The following is an 18,272-nucleotide window of genomic DNA, read 5'->3' as shown; positions in this document are numbered from 1 at the left end:
GATAGATAGACTCTGAACTCTATGTAAAGGAAACTTTATCTAAATTAATGGCACAGTCTGGATGTATGAATTAAGGTTTTTGTTTGTTTTGTTTTTGTTTTTGTTTTAAGTAATGGAGATCCACCTCAAACTAACTTAAGGCAAAGCAGACAGGAATTCATTGGCCCTCATAACCAAGGCGCTGATTCAGGCGCAGCTCTATCCAGAGGTTAAGCAGTCTCTTAAATAATCTCTATCTTCTTTTCTTCATCTTTCAGCTCTGCTTTCCTATGTTAGAGCCATTCTGAGTCTGGCTCATTCTTTTAGTGGCAAGATGGTCATGAGCATCTCTAAGCTTATCTCTTGTGTGTAAGTGATGAATCATGGGAATCTACCCCCAAAGCCAAGAGTACACTGTATACTCTGTATGTTAGCTAACTTGACAATAAATTATATTAAAAAAACAAACAAAAACCCAGATTAATGTGACTGCAAAAACAAACAAAAACAAACAAACAAAAAACCACCTTGTAGAGAAGAGGACTTTTTTCCCCCATGGAATAAAAGCCATGGGATTAGGTCTCTCTGGCTAGGAGTGACCAGGCTTGGGTCCCATATCCAGGCCCAAACCAATTATTGTGGCCTGGAGTATGTCATTGGCTAAGCCTATGTTCCAAAGGATCCTTCCTGGAACCACCCCATAAAAATCACATTTGTGACCTGGTAATGAGGGTGCTACTACTGGAAAAGAGAGAGTAAAGGCTGAATAAGCCAGAGCAACAGATGTCTGCTTCACTGTTTCATTGAATGGGTGGGTGGCTTATAAATATTTAGTCAAGAAAGGGATTACTGGGAGCATAAATCACTAAGAATGGTCATTTAACTGAGACATCTGAAACTGTGTAAAAAGAAATACAGCATTATAGGCTTTACTTTACCTCATGTGAGTGGAAGAAGAGCTATCAGTGATCTCCTTTTTATAAATACTGAAAAATCATGTTTTTTTTTCACATATTCCAGGAAACATGTTCTTTTAAATATGACCTATGCTACGCATTATTTAGTAAGTTAGCCGTTACTAATTCAGATTTTCAGATATTAAAGGTTACTTTGACAAGATATGGTAATAATCTCTGAAATACATGTCTTATAAGACTTTGTTCAACGTAACATTTTGCAAGGAGAGTTGCAGGATCAGAAGTGTATCTGCTTTTCTTTTGGAGCTGTAAGAGAAACGAGAACATTTTCTTCCTCATGTCTTGCTAAGTTTCCTTCTATTAGCAAAAAACTAAAAGTCTGTATATATTGTAAGACCAATCATTTATACTCTATTAGTACGTACTAAGAAAAGAAAAAGCAAGACTTACAGATCCAAAATGGTAACATATGAAAAGAAAAAAGACAATCAAGTTTCTAATAAATGGTATGTGGGGCATATCATGTTGTGCATCTACAGTTAAAAATTGTAGGAAACTATAGGACGCTATTGTGATTCCCTTCTTGATAGGATTACTAGACAGGTACAGATATACCTTTATTTCAAGTCACAAGGTAGATTTTCTTATAATTTTTTGTGAACAAGATAGAGAAATGTGTTAGGTGAGTTAATTAAAAAATTAGGTGAATTCATAGTTGGGGAGTAACCATACACCAAAAGTATGTTTGTTAATCAAAAAATTGATTGATATCAATCTGGAGGGAGTTCTCCAAACACAAAACATGGTCTTCTGTACTTGACCACATTTTCTGGTATTTTCATAGGCTTATGAGTTTGTGAAAGACAAAAAGCTGGAAATGATGATGCAGGAGAGACCCTCATCCCATGGATTTGGTCAGATCACATCTAGAGTTTTACATCCATTTTTGAGTGCAGCAATTAAAAAACTTACCAATAAGCAAACATACAAACCCAAAATGAAAAACAGAAAAGGGAAGCATCTAATCTATTGATTAGAGTAGGCAGACTTGAAGGGAAAGCCAGCAGAGTTAGAGGGGATCTGGACACTACATTATGTGATGAATGCTTTGGAAGGTGGGGGTCCTGTTCATCCTTGTTTAGTGATGACAGCTGCCTTTATACCTGAGTTTCATATGTTAGAGAAATCAGAATGACCTATTCTGTAGTGTCCTATAGCAGCATTTCTCAGACTTACCACATACCTCTTTTTTTTCCCCCTGCCTCCTATTACTGTTCTGTGAAACACGTTTTGAGAAACACCACTTCTCGGAGAGTATTATGATATTTGTTGGGGACAGAGGTGGCGGGGGGTGTGGTGTTTTCAGAGAGTAGAGTTTTGATTCAGCATAACAACTTTGTAAGTCAGGAAAAGTTGGTGATAAGGTGAAATTATCACCTCAGAGTGTTAAGCTACCTCCATTCTCTACGTGTTCCAATTTGACTTGGTTAAAGCAGGAAGCGTTCTAATTTTTATGCAGTCTAGAAACAAATTGTGAACATACTCTTGTTTGGGTACATGTATATTCAGCATGGGAGTCGAATTATACATAACAGGGAAAATTGAGGGAATGAATCATCCATATTTTTGTCATGTTTTTAAAAAATAGGTTCATCTAGTAACTGAAGAAGAGGAATCAGCTAACACATATGCAATACATCAGGTAAATTTGCTTAAGAATTGGCATCACTTTGGTCTAAATGTAGATATTGAGATATTGTGTCCAAAAGACAAAATGTTGATTAGTTTTCTTCTCTACCTTCCTTTTTTTTTAACCACTTTTTAATTCAGGTGCAATTATATATAATAAAATTCACTCTTCTCAGTTTCCAATTCTAAGAGTTTCGATAAACACATACAGGCTTAATGACCACCACAGAAATCAAGATAAAGTAACATTTTCATCTCTCCCTAAAATGTCCCTGTGCCCCGTTTTAGTCAACCCGTACCCCTAGTCCCTGGCAGGAGCTTGTCCATTTTCTGTCCCTATAGTTTTGCCTTTGAAAGAATGTCAAATGGAATCTTATAGTATATGGCCTTTTGTGTCTAGCTTCTTTCAATTAGCATAATTAATTTGAAATCCATTCATGTTGTGTGCATTTGAATTTTTTTACCTTGTTCCTTTTTCTGACTAACCGTTTGGTACCAGTAGTTGAAGAAAAATGTCTAGAAATCACCCGCAAAGGAGGAGAGCCTTACAAAAGGCATAAGCAGCTGTATATGCTGCTAGTGGTTCGCTTTCATGTTTTTAAATAAGTAAGAAGAATATAACATCATCAGCCAAAATACCAGTTATATTATTGAACAGTAGGGATTCATCTTTGTGTTATAGAAACAATACGCTTTTAGGATTGAATGACTACGTTGAGGTTAAGTCTTTGTCGGCTAATTAAATGTACCAGAACTTCTTGTTTCCTCTCTTCTGCATTAACAATAGTTTGTCTAGTAGTATCTGACTTGAGTTGATTACCTTGGTTATTGTGAACCCTTGTTGATTTTAGTTAGCTCTCTGCCTGGCAGCATTTAAAATAATCAAAGTAGTGTGGTGGTCAGTAGCATGTTTTAGGCTGATTGTGATGTTTATATCCTGAGACATAATGATCATATCTCAAGGATTATTTCATATACCAAATCTCAGTGTTACAATGATCATGTATTTTTCTGAAGGCTGTTTCATCTGTATTTTTTCCCTTCTACACAGGTGGTTCTTCCAGTGCTTGGATACAATATTCAATACCCGAAGAACAAAGTAGGGCAGTGGTACCAGGAAATACTTAGCAGAGATGGACTACAGACATGTAGGTTTAAAGTACCTACTCTGAAACTGAATGTTCCAGGATGCTACAGACAGATATTGAAATGTCCCCACAATGTCTCATACCAACTAAAGGAAGAACATGATACTGATGTCAAAATGGAAGGTTCCCACATTGATGAAGCAACTTTATCTCTTTTGATCTCTTTTGATCTTGATGCTTCGTGTTATGCCACGGTCTGTCTGAGGGAGATAATGAAGCATGACTTTTAGAACCATTAGCCTTGATCTAATCGTATCTGTCATTCTTTAGAAGAGAGGGAGCTAAAATTTCTGGAGCATCTACCATTTACCAGGAGCTTTATAATTGTTATCTCCTGTAATTACAAAACATCCTGAGGAACTAGGAATTTGATGCTGATGTTCCAGAGGACATAGAGCTAGTAAGTGGCAGCGTTTGAATTTAAGACTGCAAAGCTTATGTTCTTTCTATGATCTAATGTTTCAGTGACCTTTATTCTGTGCTATAAAGTTTACAATCTTTCTGGACTATTCAGAGCATATAATACTGCAAGGTAACATGTAAAAAAAAACATGTTTGGAGTAATGTTGATATCCTCTACTTGCTTAGAATGTAGATGAAACTAGATTTTAATGAAAACGTATGGTTAGAGAGAAAGATAAATGAAGCATTTTGTTAATTATTATTGGCATTCTCCATTTTTGAAATCATTTATCAGAATAATACATTAGGGAAATATAATTTCTATTATGGTAGCTACCCCGGGGTAATATACCTCTTTATGAGATAAATAATCTTCGGTGAAGATTGAAATAAAATTTTTCATACAATTTCCTTATCTCGATATACATTGACCCTCTTGACTTTCTGTGATTCTTTTCTCTGTCATCAAAAACAAATTTTAGAGTCAGACAGATCTGGGCTCAGACTCCAGCTCCGGCACTTACAAGTCACTTTGGGTATGTTGTTGACTCTTTTTGAGACTTACTAAAGAATCAGGACAGCACAACCTCATAAGCAACAAGTAATAGAATTGTCTCCACCTTTTATGTTGCTAGAGGAAGAAAACATTTTGTCTATTTGAAAATTGAAATATTTAACTATCCCACATCGTAAACCATCCTTTACCACTTATATATATGAGTTAAATTTGGGGTGGTGGTGGTATATATTGATTTCGAAGGTCTAGCATCCTTTCATTGCTGGTAGTATAATATGGTGACATTTAAAAAGCAGTATAGAGCATTGTATGTCAGTATTTGGCACTTTTATATACTTAAGTCAGTGAAACTATTTTGGGTATAGTAGCATAAGGAAATAAAATTCAAAAGAAGGAAAAAAGTTACATGCGACACAAAACTTGCTCATTATAACATTTTTATACAGAGTGAAAGAAATTATAGTTTGAAAGTCCAGCATTAGATAACGAAATAAAATGAGATGTGTCAACTTGATGGCAAAACATGTAGTTATTAAAAATTATTTTAAATGATGATAAAGGTTTTAGGTATGTGAAAAAAATGTTGCCCCTCAAAACCAGAAGATAGACATTACAAATGCAGTATAAACACTGAATGCAGCTCTTTCAAAGAGAGGCACTTTAGCATAGCGACTAAAAGCACAGCTACTGGGAACAAACTCCCCCAGTTTGAACCTTGGCTCTGCCAGGTAGCATGTGGCCTTGGACAAGTTGTTTAAGCTTTGTGTGCTTTGGTTTCAACATCTATAAAACGAGAATGGTAGTATACCTCCCTCATAGGATTATTGTGAGTTCATATATGTTCATATATGTAAAGTGAGTCCATACCAAGTTCATATATGTAAAGCACCTTGGAAAAATACCTGGTACTTAGTTATTGTTAAATAAATATCCACAGATTCAAGTTTGGAAAGGAAGAGAAAAACATGAAAATAAGTGTCTTTTTTGTCATTACATATATTATCTTTTTAAACAGGGTGTGTTTTCAGTATTTTTTTTTAAGTTTATTTATTTTGAGAGAGTGGGTGAGGGGCAGAGAGAGAGAATCCCAAGCAGACTCCGTGCTGTAAGTGCAAAGCCGGATGTGGGGTTTGAACTCATGAACCATGAGGTCACAACCTGAGCTGAAGTTGGATGCCTAACCGACAGAGCCACCCAGGTGCTGTTGTCATTACATATTTTAATAAGAAACAGATCTCAGAACACAAAAATTGGAGGTTGTAGTACCATTGTTTTTTTAATTAATTTTTAAAAATTTTATTTTAGAAAGAGTGGGAACAAGGGAGAGGGGCAGAGGGAGAGAGAGAGAGAATTCTAAGCGGGCTCCACACAAACAGAGCTTGATCCCACGACGTTGGGATCATGACCTGAGCTGAAAGCAAGAGCCAGATGCTCAACCGACTGAGCCACCCAGGCGCTCCTATCATTGTTTTTTTTTTTTTTTTTAATTTTTTTTTTCAACGTTTATTTATTTTTGGGACAGAGAGAGACAGAGCATGAATGGGTGAGGGGCAGAGAGAGAGAGAGAGACACAGAATCGGAAACAGGCTCCAGGCTCTGAGCCATCAGCTCAGAGCCCGACGCGGGGCTCGAACTCACCCACCGTGAGATCGTGACCTGGCTGAAGTCGGACGCTTAACCGACTGCGCCACCCAGGCGCCCCTATCATTGGTTTTTTAAAAATTACCTTTGTCATTTTAATATTTATTGAAAATAAAATGCTATATTAAGTAGTAAAAAATTTAGAAAAATTGTTTCATCTCATGATAAATTATATCCCACAAATGTAATCAGAAAATGAATTATGCAAATTGTGACACTCTAGGTGTCTTATATGTTGAATTGCAATTAGAAAATATGAAAGCATTAAGATGTACCATCATTGATATTATTTTCTTTGCCTGTAGATGGCACTATAATTTTAGATATCTTCCTTATTTATTTTATTTATTTATTTAATACTTTGGCCATATGTAAAGAAAGAATCACTGAACTTATTTCAAGTCACGATAAAATATATTCAGATGCTGTTCATGTAGAAAATTATTTTATATGCCTGTAATATTTGACATGTGAATTTTTTTTCCATTTAAGGCCTTGAATGTACTTTGGACCATATGCTGACCAGTCACCTAGGTTTTTGCAGTTCTCCTGAGCATTTCAGGCCTTCAGAAGAATAATCTTTGAATTAGTTTTAATTTTCTAGGTTGCTCTTGAAACTGAGCAATAGTGCATCAGGATTACTGAGGTGAAACAAATTGAGGTTTTTGTGGCTTACCCTGAACTGCACGTCGTATGCAGCTTTTGATTCAAGTAACATTTATTGAGGGTTTGTTGTGCCAGCACATTCGCTTTTCTCATTTTAATCCATAGACCCAACCTACAGGTAGGTGGTATTTTCCCTGATTTTAAAGATGGGAATAGGGGCGCCTGGGTGGTTCAGTTGGTTAAGCATCCAACTTTGGCTCAGGTCATGATCTCATGGTTCATGAGTTCGAGCCCCACATCAGGCTCTGCACTGACAGTGTCGAGCCTGCTTGGGATTCTCGTTCTCCTTCTCTCTCTGCCCCTCCCCTGCTCTCTGTCTCAAAAAATAGAATAAACTAAAACAAACAATTAAAAAAAGAAGATGGGAATATATCTGAGTGGTTTACTGACCTAGTTAAGGTCAAACAAGATAGTGTGTGGTTAAACTTGATTATGCTTCATGGATCAGTACTGTTTTTATCTACCTAATATTTGCCTTCTGAAAACACGTTTTTTTTGTTAATGACTTTCATTCCCACTGATTCAGTATTACTTGCTCCTGATTAATAGATGTACTGGAGCATGTCTTGAGAGAAACAAGATTTCTTTTGAGATTCTGAGACTAAAATAAAAGTAAAGCAGATCCTTCAGGAAATTCCCAAATCATTTTGGGTTATTTTCCAGAATACTTTGGGACTCGTATCACAATGATAGACAAAATTATCATAGGTCATATAGGAGGTTATTTTAGATGGTACCTGGCACAATAGTAGTATTGTCGAAAAAGCATGGTGAGAGAGTTGCTGCTTTTTTAAGAAAATCTTCTGAAACACTAACGACAGTGTCTAGCATCTAGTAAATTCTCAGTGCCAGCTAGTGTTATGATAGTTAATGTTACATTACCGTGCTGATGAAAGTTTTACGGTAGATTGGTTAATGACTTCCCCCTTGAGATCTGATCTGACTCTGTCTTTGCATAAAGTAAGTATAATTCAGCACACTTTTAGATTTACTTATTTTTTTGTAAGCGAAAAACACTTTCTAAATCTGGGAATTCAGCAATTCATTCAAATTAAGATCTTTAAGAATTATCTAGGTCAGTGTCTTCAATATTTCCCACCTGGGAACTACCTTAAGAGACCAAAAAGAAAGTGAAGCCCCAGGTTAACAGTACAGAGTTTTAACATAACATAGGGATAGGAGAAGAGGCTGCAGGAAGATGCTGGAGTAAGGAAAATAGGACTTTTCATTTTTTTCTCTATTTACCTCTGAAGTGTTTGGGTTTTTAAATAAGAATGTATTTGTATATTAATTTTACAGTTAAAAACCTTCACGAATACGTACAATTTAGAGAAGGTAAGGTAAGAGAATTGATGGATTATAGTTGCATTATTTTCAGAATGGTTCTTCTGGTGGCTTATGCCAACATACTGCCAGAGAGAAATACACATTATATGTTTTAATGGCACTGATGACAGTTAATATAAATGGTTTAAAGTTTAGTGCCTGTGATAATGGATTTTGCTTTCAGATTCAGAAAGGTTCTTAGAGATAGCTTGATGTCTTATGGTGTTTAGTCTATTTTTCCTAAGCCCTTCTGCTTTACCTATTTTTGGTAGGCTACCAAGCAATGCCAAATGCCTGACATAATAACCAACAGATATTTGAGTGTCCCTAAGTTAAAGGCACTCTGTAAAATACTATGGGGAAAGACAAAATAAGTCAGATAATATCTGTGCCTTTGAGGGATTAACAGTGTTATATCCTTTAAGATACTTGATTTGAAATGTCATCTGCAAAAAGAATATGTGGACTAAATGGCAAGGAAAAAAACAAGCAGTGTCTTTCCATTTCACGTATGGCTCACTATACGGCCAATAATATGTTACTTGACCTCTCAGCACCTCATTCTGAATCCTTACATGATACTTATATTAGCATTTCTAAGCATTTTGAGATCTCTTCTTAAAATATGCTTTGAACTATTCAGTCTAAATGCTGCTTTCTGGAAAGCTACTACTTTAAAGAATGGGAAATGGTGTTAATGGAGTTAATCTTGTGTAATTTCAGTGTGGGTTGTCAGGAATATCTTTAAGTAAAGAAAATGACTCTAATCTTCTTAAGCAATTCATTTTCTCAGGCGCTGTGAGGCGGGAGCTAATTTACTCGGCCTGTGTACATAGACCCTGTCTGATTAAAGAAAAATTTTACTCATGGAAAGAAGTCAGGACATCCATGAAATTATTTAAATTTAGATATACTGGAAAATATTATAAAATAGAAGATATATTAAAATGTCTTTTTCATTATCAGTTTCCTTAAAACCCAACTCAGTCACCAATATAGAAATGAAATCCCTGTTACAAGGAAGAAATTGAATTACGGAGTCAAAACAAGAGCTATTTAGTTGTTTTTAAAGAGAAGAGATCAAAGAACTGGTCACTCCTTTACTGAGCACGTTCAAGCAGCAGGATGGGAGTGGGGAGTGGAGAGGGTTAGGGATTCAATTCTTTATGCTTTTATTCCAAGTCACCCTTTTCTGATGAGTCTTAGTGACATTCTCTTAGACTAGTTAGGTCAAGATTCTGAACTTTTCATTACAATAGTGTTTTAATCTTAGCTGATTATTGTTTCCACCCCCACCCCTAGTCATAAAGGACTAGTGTTCTTTTTAAAAAAAAAAGAAGATGAAGGCTATTTCTATAAAAAAACAAACAACCTTTATACGTTTTTTTAGGGTTTAGTAAATGGATTTCTTTTGCACCTGATTTTCAAAAGAAAATTCATTTACGTTGCATTTTTTCAATAAATATCTTAAGGTAAATCTAATAAATTTTTATGATATGTGAATAATAACAATGCACTTTACCTATTTAGAAGTGATTTTAGAAAAATTGAGAAGCAGTTATTCTGAATTCAAAGAGCATTCTCCCAAGGCATTGAAAGAGAAATTTTAATATCATAGTGAAGCATTTGATGATTGTGTTTTTCTTTTACGTCTTGTCTCTAGTTTTGATTATTGTGATAATTTTCTAGCTGGCTGCCTCTATTCTTCATTCTAACCAGTCCATCCTGTACCCTTGTAAACGTAGAAATCTGATCCTGTCATTGTGTTGTGGCCATTTAGCATTTCAGTGGCTTCCCAGTATCTATGTTATAAAAGTCCAAATCCCTAAATAGCATATATATACCTGCACAGTATGGCTTTAAATTATCTTTCAAGTCTCGTCTTCCACCTGTTCCATAAAACATCTTTTTTGTTTGTTTGTTTTTGAGTTTATTTATTTATTTTTGAGAGAGAGAGAGAGAGAGAGAGAGAGAGAGAGAGAGAGAGAGAGAGGCAGCACAAGCAGGGAAGGGCAGAGAGAGAGAGGGAGACACAGAATCCGAAGCAGGCTCCATGTTGTCATTGCAGAGCCAGATGCTGGGCTCAAACCCACAAAGTGTGAGATCATGACCTGAGCCAAAATCAAGAGTCGGATGCTTAACCAACTGAGCCACCCAGATGCTCCAACATACTTTTTGTTTTCGCTGTTTGCTCTTTTCCAAATGGTAATATTTTCTATGTTATGCATCTCAGCCTCCCATTCCTGTTGACAGTGTCTCTTCTTGCTTAGTTTAAATATCTTGTCTATTAAATCTGTGTTGTCATAACACTTGTATATGTCTGTACTATCTCATTACTCATACTAATTTGATTAAATATCTGACTCCTCTATCTATTAATTATTCAAAGGCATTCATCTCTGTACCTCAGGGACCCATCGATGTTATAACATAATAGGTTAAAAATCCTGAATGAATACCACAAATATGCTTTAGTAAATTTATTTGGCAAATATATATATTGTGATATATATAATTTCAGGAAAGTTCTAAAATAGTTTTTTTACCCTCACAGAAAATTTAGTAGAATTAGGTCTCATTAGATTGCTTTTCTACTTTTATAGAATTGCCAAAATCATTTTAATAATTTCATCTTTGTCATTACTACCTAGAAAATGTCTACCTTTTATTTAAATATTAAATGCATTGTAGAATTTCATTTACTGCTCAGAAAAAGCTCTCAAGGGTATAACTATTCTTCATTTCACAAATGAAGTGTCTAGAGCTTGAAGAGGTTGGGTAGTTTACTCTAAGTGGCAAAGAGAGTTTAACTTAGCTCTTTAGTTTCAAGGCCCATGGTGATGCAACATGTCTCCGTTCTCCACTGTGCTTAACTAGTGGATAGTTAATTTGTGCCTATCTCTTATTGACTTGTATATTTCTAAAACTTTATGATATTGAAGCAAATTGGGAGAAGACTCACTTTAAGTGACATAATGATAATAGCTGTTGATCACTGAGCACTATGTGCTAAGCATTTTACAATTTACTAGAACATACCTGTAGAATAAGTACTGTTGTTATCTTCGTTTTGTGGATGAGGACTCGGAGATTGAGTGCAATTAAGAAACTTGAGAAAGATAAAACATGGAGCCAGAGCTGAAAACTGGAACCTTTTTCTAATAGAATCCAGAGACCCTTAAACCATCAACTTGGTTGGAAATTAAATGACAGTGACTCCAGTCAGGTCATAGAATCTGCCAACACAGGTGTTCTTTTGAAGTCACCTTATCCTAGGTTTTGAGTAAATGTTCAAATACATGAACATCACAGAAAAAAGCAAGGCATCATAATTGAGAGCCTGCAGAAACAAAAGATAATATAAATAGACCTGCAAGACTTCATAATTCTAGATACAGATGTCATGTTTACTCTTTTTAAAAGAGTAAGAGACAAGCTTAAAAATGTACAGAAAACAAGAAGCTAAAACAATTTAGCATAGGGGCACCTGACTGTTTCAGTCTGTAGAGCATGTGGCTCTTGATCGCAGGGTTGTGAGTTCGAGCCTCACATTGGGTGTGGAAATTAATTAAAAAGAAATACTTTAAATAAAAACAAACAAAACAAGCATATTTGAAAAAGGACCAATAGACTTTCTAGAAGTGAAAACTTTAGTAATCAAAACTTAAAACTCATTATATGAGTTTAATAACATCACACAAAATTGAAAAGCAAACTAGTAAACTAAAAAATAGTTAAGAAGAAATCCAGAATGGAGCAAATGTGAGATTAAAAAAATACAGAGGTGAGACATGGAGGACAGAGGAGATTTCAGATCATTTCATTGGAATCTGAAGGAAAGGAGAAGGAATAAGGTAGAGGCAACATTTTAATAGATAACAGCTGGGAATTTTCTGAAACTAGTAAGACACTAAAATAAGGATTTAAGAAGTCCAGTGAATCCCAAGCAGTGTAAGTAAAAAGAAGCCCACATTGAGATACATCATAGTGAATATGCAGAGCAACAATAATAAAAAGAAGAATCTTACAAGCGTCCAGGGAAAGATTATTCTCAAGAAATGACTGAAGTGATAGCTAAGTCTCCAGAGAATTGATGGAATATATTAAAATAACTGAGAAAGTTTGCAAGTAAGTACTGACTCACTCAAGGAAATTCTAAAACAAAGAAACCCACAAAGAAACAATAACAAAAAAATGCTTCAGGCAGAGGGTAAATGATCCCAAATAAAAAAACCTAAAGTGGGGAAAATGAATGATGAACAGGAAAAGTGGTAAATATGTAAATATATATGTAAATATATATGTAAATCTATAAACATTGACTTCATAAAATGATAATGTCTGTAATATCTGCTGGGTTACAAAAGAATGATAAATTAAAACATAGAGCCTGGGAGGGAACTTAAAGGAGTTAATGATCTAAGGTTGTGTTATCTGTAAAAAAGGGTAAATATATTGATTAACTTTGGTCTTCTGTAAGTTAGAATTGTGTGGTATAATATCTATAATAATCACTAAAATAATAAAACCAAGTGTAACATCCAAACTAAGTAAGCAAGATGATTGCTCTAGTGTGTGCCCCACAATTAGAGCTTTGTGGTTAGTTTGATATACTTGATAAGAGAAATTTGATGAAAATACAAGAATCATTTACATTATCATGAAAAATTTTCAACATTGATTTTTTTAAAGAATAGGAAGAGTTGTTAGCTTCTTCAAACATAATTTCAAGTGCTGTAAACTTTGTATGATTGTAAAAAAGAGATTCAAAATTTACTATTTTCTAGACATTGTCACAAACACTTTACTTATTAATTTTTAATCATAAACTTTGAAGTGTGTGTAGCCATTTCACACACAGAATCCACTACTGAAAAGCTCTGGTCAAAGAAGCAACTCAAATTTCTTATTAATGTTTTGAAAATACTTTGTTTTGAAACTTTATGTTAGCTCAATATTTAGTATCTTCTCCTACTGTAGTTATAGTTAGTATAGTTATAGTATCTTCTTCTACTGTAGCTGTAGTTATTTCATTTTCTGATCATATTTATATAAAAAAGGTAGTAACATGTTTTTCACTAATTCCTACTCCTAAATTCTCCTCAGTCTACTGAGGAGATGGTACAGATGTCATTTTCTACATATGAGGGAAAAAGTTTGGAGAAAACTACTGTATGTAGAGCCAGATGGAGTTTGGGAAGAGGGAGAAGGGAAAATTCCTCATTATCTTTAATTATCCTGCATTTTAAGGCTATATTAAGAAAAGAAAAAATATTAGAAAATATTTATGTCTACAAATATGAATACTCTTATTTTTTTCCTTTTCCTTTTCCTTCTCTTTTTGGATCATGCCCCTGTGCTCTCACTCTGCATTTGACAACTGACTTGATCAGTTCCATAGCCACAAAAAGTCGTAAGTCGTTGGTTTCATAAGATACTTCTGTGACCTTTGTACTGATGGTTGCTTAGTGTTCCCAGAAGGAAACTCACTAGGAGCCAGCCTTCAACTTCAATGCCTACTCTAATTTCACAGTGAAATATATCTTTGTACTTCTAACCCTGTCCCAGGTCATCCAACTCTACTAGGTATTCTTCTTCATGTCTTAATGCTCTGAGAAAAGCCGGAGGCTCTCCTACGTTTTTCTCTGCCTATTTCTGAAGTGTTAGAATGCTTATTTTATCATGCATTCACTTTCTAGGTGAGAAATCAAATAAAGTATTTTGATAATCAGGTGAATTGCTCTAGTAATTGCAGCTGAATAAAATCTCCCTTAGTAGGAGTTGTTGACAAATATTCTACATGTATTTAATAAGACAAATTAGAGAACTTAATATTTTAAGTCCTTGGTTATTGATTTTACAATTGTGTTTAATGTCATCCAAGAGAGTAGACAAAACAATAAGTCTTATGAGATATGAGTTAAACTTAGGTCTCTGGTCACTTATAATATGAATGTGGTTGTACAAGTGAGCTTTTCCTCCTGAAGATCATATAAAAGCAATAGGGAAATCAACATTTTTAAAGCTTACAAACAATATAATAAACAAACTTAAAGTACATGTAAGAGCTACCAAGGGCCCCTGAGACCTGAAAAAAAGTTGCATGGTAAGAAGTGAAAAAAAGTGGCAGATGGGTTCAATAACAGTAGACCTCAAAAGCACACACCTTTAAACAATAAAAATTTTTTCTGAAGATGAGGGGCCTGCCCTAAAGACAAAAAGTTCTATCTCTTGTTAGGAAGGGTATGAGAAATTGAGTAAGCAAGGCTGGTGACAAAAACCCTGCTGAACTTGGTTTGGGGCTAAACAAAGCATTGCAAACAATGACGTGTTGCATTTGTGAAAAGCAGAAGAATCTGAGTTATAAATCATGAAAGATTACTTGGTTTCTGTGTTCTAACCTAGTATCTCTATCAAATAACTGGGCCAGGAAAATTCAACTCATTCAATAATGAGTAATGAAGGACACTGGGCACAACCTCAACAAAAGGTACTCTAAGATAAACATGTGGAAGAGAGGTACAAAATTTATCAGCAGATCACACAAAGGTGGCCATAAAGAGGATAAAAGTTGTGGCACACACTTTTCTGTGGTAAAGCAATTGTTTCTACGAAGGAAGCTACCAAAAAAGAAATGGAAGAAGAAAGAAAAAAACATAGGAAATACTAAACAAAAGGAGGAGGAGAGGAAATCTGAGATAGCAGATTTCAAGAGAGATGCAGAAGCCAAAAACAAACCATCAAAGAAATGAAGATGAAATTGAAACAAGTACCAAAAAAAGTAGATGATGAGAAAAATACAGTAAGGGACAGAAAATATAAGGAGAATAAAATTGAACTCTTACAAATATTTGAAAATTTAAGCACACATGCCTGCATGCAAGGAAAATCATAAAACACAATGGTTAGGATGTAAAAGGATAACAAAAGACCTTCAAATTTGTGGTCACAAGAACATCTAAGACAGAATTTAAGAATATACTTTTCTATGGAATTGCAAAAGAATCTTGGATTCCTGGAAGGCTTGATGGACTGAGTACTAGGATGAATGAATTCTTCCTAGCTAAGCAGAAAACCATGAGTTTCCATATCTGAGTGTGGATAAACTCAACCTAACTGAAGCTGTGGGCCAGCCTCAGATCAACTCAAAACCTAGGAAGAATCCAAATAAACGCCTTTCTTTCCAACAGTCAAATGAAGAAAGAACTTGTACTGTTTGAGAAATAGACCAACACTGGTCCTTCATATGTAATGTTGGGAATGGAGTTTTTAAAAGTAAGACTTTCAATGAAGCAAGAATGTGTGATCCATACTGAAGAGAAAACTTACTGGTGAAATATTAAACAGTTTCTCCTAAGATCAGAAGAAAGGAAATGATATCTGTACTCACCAATTTTGTTACATACTAGAGATCCTAGCCAGGTCCAGCAGTAAAGCAAAGAAAAGAAATTGAATGCATTAAGTTTGCATTATTTTTTTGGAAGACAATATAATAGTGTACATAGAAAATACCAAGTTATCTACCAAGAGAACAATACAAACAGCTACAACTAATAAATAGTTTTATCCAGTTCATAGACTATAAGGTCAATGTACAAAAGTCAAATTTGTTTCTATGTAATAGTAATGAATAATTGGACAATGAAAAATTTTAAACAATACTATTTACAACTATAAAAACATGAAATATTTACAAATATACTTAATAGAGCTTACATACCTTCTATGCCATTAACAATGAAACATTTTTGGAATTAAAAAAAAGAGAGAACCTAAGAAGATGGAGAGAGGAATGATATTCATTGACTGGAAATCGCAATATTGTTAAGATGTCAGCTCACCCCAAATTGGTATGTAGATTAAATTAATTGCCAATCAAAACACAACCAGCTGTTTGTGTGAAAAATGATACAAATGCTTTGGAAAACTGACAGTTCTTATAAATTTAAACATACTCTATTGTATGACTCACCAATCCCACTCCTAAGTATATATCAAAGATTGATGAAAACATGTCCACAAAAAATTACAAAATGTTATACAAAAATGTTCACAGTAACTTTATAATAATAACTGGAAACAACCCAAATGTCTATAAAAGAAAAGTGGATAAAGAAATGGTATATTCATACAACGGAATAAAAATTTTTAAATACACTAAATTTATAAATATCAAAAACATTGTTTTGCATGAGAGAAGCCAGAAACAAAAGAGAATGTGCTGTGATTCCATTCATATGAAGTTCAAAGCAGGCAAAATAAACTATAGTAATAAACATCAGGACAGTGGTTGCCTCTGAGTATGTTGGCAGGGGGAGTGAGCAGCAGGATTCAGAATCAGAGGGGGTTGGATCCAAGGGCTTGAAGGATCTTTTCCATGTGAAGGAAATATTCTGTATCTTGTTTGGAATGGGGTAAATGGATTTGTAAATTTGTTAAAACTTGTCAGACTGTGTGCACTTAAGATCGGTACATTTCACTGTATGTAGATTATACTTGAATAAAATTATAAAATCTGTGTGGCAGTCATGGAGCTCTTTGACTCAGATATTCATTCAAGAGTGCAGCAGGTATGCAGTTAACCTATAGCCGCAAGCTGTAACACCTTTAGGATGTGCTGCAGCATTGGAGCTAAGGACATGTTCTCTTTTGCACCTCCAGCCAAATGACTTAGCATGGCCTGAGTATTAGATGCTGGCCATTTCTGCTCAATGAGATACTTTCTTAATGGGAAGTTTGTTTAGAGCGTCCCCTTAGAACTAGCCACAATGTTTCAGAGGTGCACTATAGTCTGAGGCTCTTCCTATCCATCTGTCCTTGCTTTCCCCTCTCTTTCTCACATTTTAGACTTGTGGCATGGTCTGAATGTTTTTTCTGACCTACTTCTGCTTCCTCTTGCCTTTTTCTTTCGCAGTCATTAGGCTTAGTAAATCTTCCATGTCTAACTCCATCTTGGCTTTTGCCACAAACTGTCAATTAAAAAAGTCTGTGATAGAAAGGAGACTAAATATATGTCATATCAATACATTTATAGGGTGTAATTCCAGAAAAGTTTTTTTTTGTTTTTTTTTTCCAGAAAGTAAATTGCATTTATGCCTTTATGCTGGATGCAACAGGCTTACCTAAAACATGTATTTAATGGTTGGATATAGAGTTGTGTACAAAGGCACAACTGTAAACAAAAGGCTCTCTGTAAACAGAAAGCAGAAGTTACGATCAGATTAGGAGGAATTCAAGCCAAAACACATTAAGGAAAGGCAATTTTGTATTCTTAATACCAAAACCAGACAAGGATGCCACGAGAAAACAACATTATAGGCCAATATCCCTGATGAACATAGATGTAAAAATCCTCAACAAAATATTAGCAAAACAAATTCAACAATACATTAAAAGGATTATACCCCATGATCAAGTGGGATTCATTCTAGGGATGCAAGGATAGTTCAACATTCACAAATCAGTTAACGTGGTACACCATTAATCAAATGAGGGATAAAAAGCCTATCATTTAAAAGATGCTGAAAGAGCATTTGACAAAATTCAATATCCATTTATGATGAAAACTCTCAACAATGTGGGTATGGAGGTAGTGTGCCTCAAAATATAAAGGCCATATATGAGAAAACCACAGTCAACTATGCTCAATGGTGAAAAGCTGAAAACTTCTCTAAGAAGGAACAAGACAAGGATGCTTACTCTCATCACTTTTATTCAAAATAGTACTGGAAGTCCTAGCCACAACAGACAACAAAAGAAATAAAAGCTATTTAAATTGGTGAGGAAGAAGTAAAACTTGCACTATTTACAGATGACATGATGTTATACATAGAAAACTCTAAAGCCTCCATCAAAAAACTGTTAGAACTGATAAAATAGTAAAATTGCAGGATACAAAATATGCAAAAAACCTGTTATGTTTCTATCTACTAATAATAACTTATCACAAAGAGAAATAATCCCTTTTGCAACTACATTAAAAAGAAT

General features: G+C 34.7%; 1 protein-coding gene and 1 long non-coding RNA gene across 4 annotated transcripts in view; one reads left to right on the top strand and one right to left on the bottom strand.

Annotated features, from left to right (window-relative positions):
• Positions 1 to 4,550, top strand: part of PUS7L (pseudouridine synthase 7 like) — a 32,111-nt gene extending 27,561 nt beyond the window's left edge. For all 3 annotated transcript variants that reach the window (XM_023256964.2, XM_045061661.1, XM_045061660.1), the window contains 2 exons: positions 2,545 to 2,598; positions 3,637 to 4,550. In XM_023256964.2, the coding sequence (XP_023112732.1) occupies positions 2,545 to 2,598; positions 3,637 to 3,963 (381 nt within the window). In that variant the 3' untranslated portion in view covers positions 3,964 to 4,550. The remainder of the gene's footprint in view (positions 1 to 2,544; positions 2,599 to 3,636) is intronic.
• The window catches only part of LOC111561353, a 37,191-nt gene that overhangs the window by 4,501 nt on the left and 14,418 nt on the right, over positions 1 to 18,272 (bottom strand). The gene's annotated exons all lie outside the window — the stretch shown is intronic.

Source organism: Felis catus, chromosome B4 (assembly GCF_018350175.1).
Source record: "Felis catus isolate Fca126 chromosome B4, F.catus_Fca126_mat1.0, whole genome shotgun sequence".
Classification (NCBI taxonomy): Eukaryota; Metazoa; Chordata; class Mammalia; order Carnivora; family Felidae; genus Felis; species Felis catus.
Note: the sequence above shows the minus strand (reverse complement) of the source record. Positions and strands in the feature narration are given on the sequence as shown.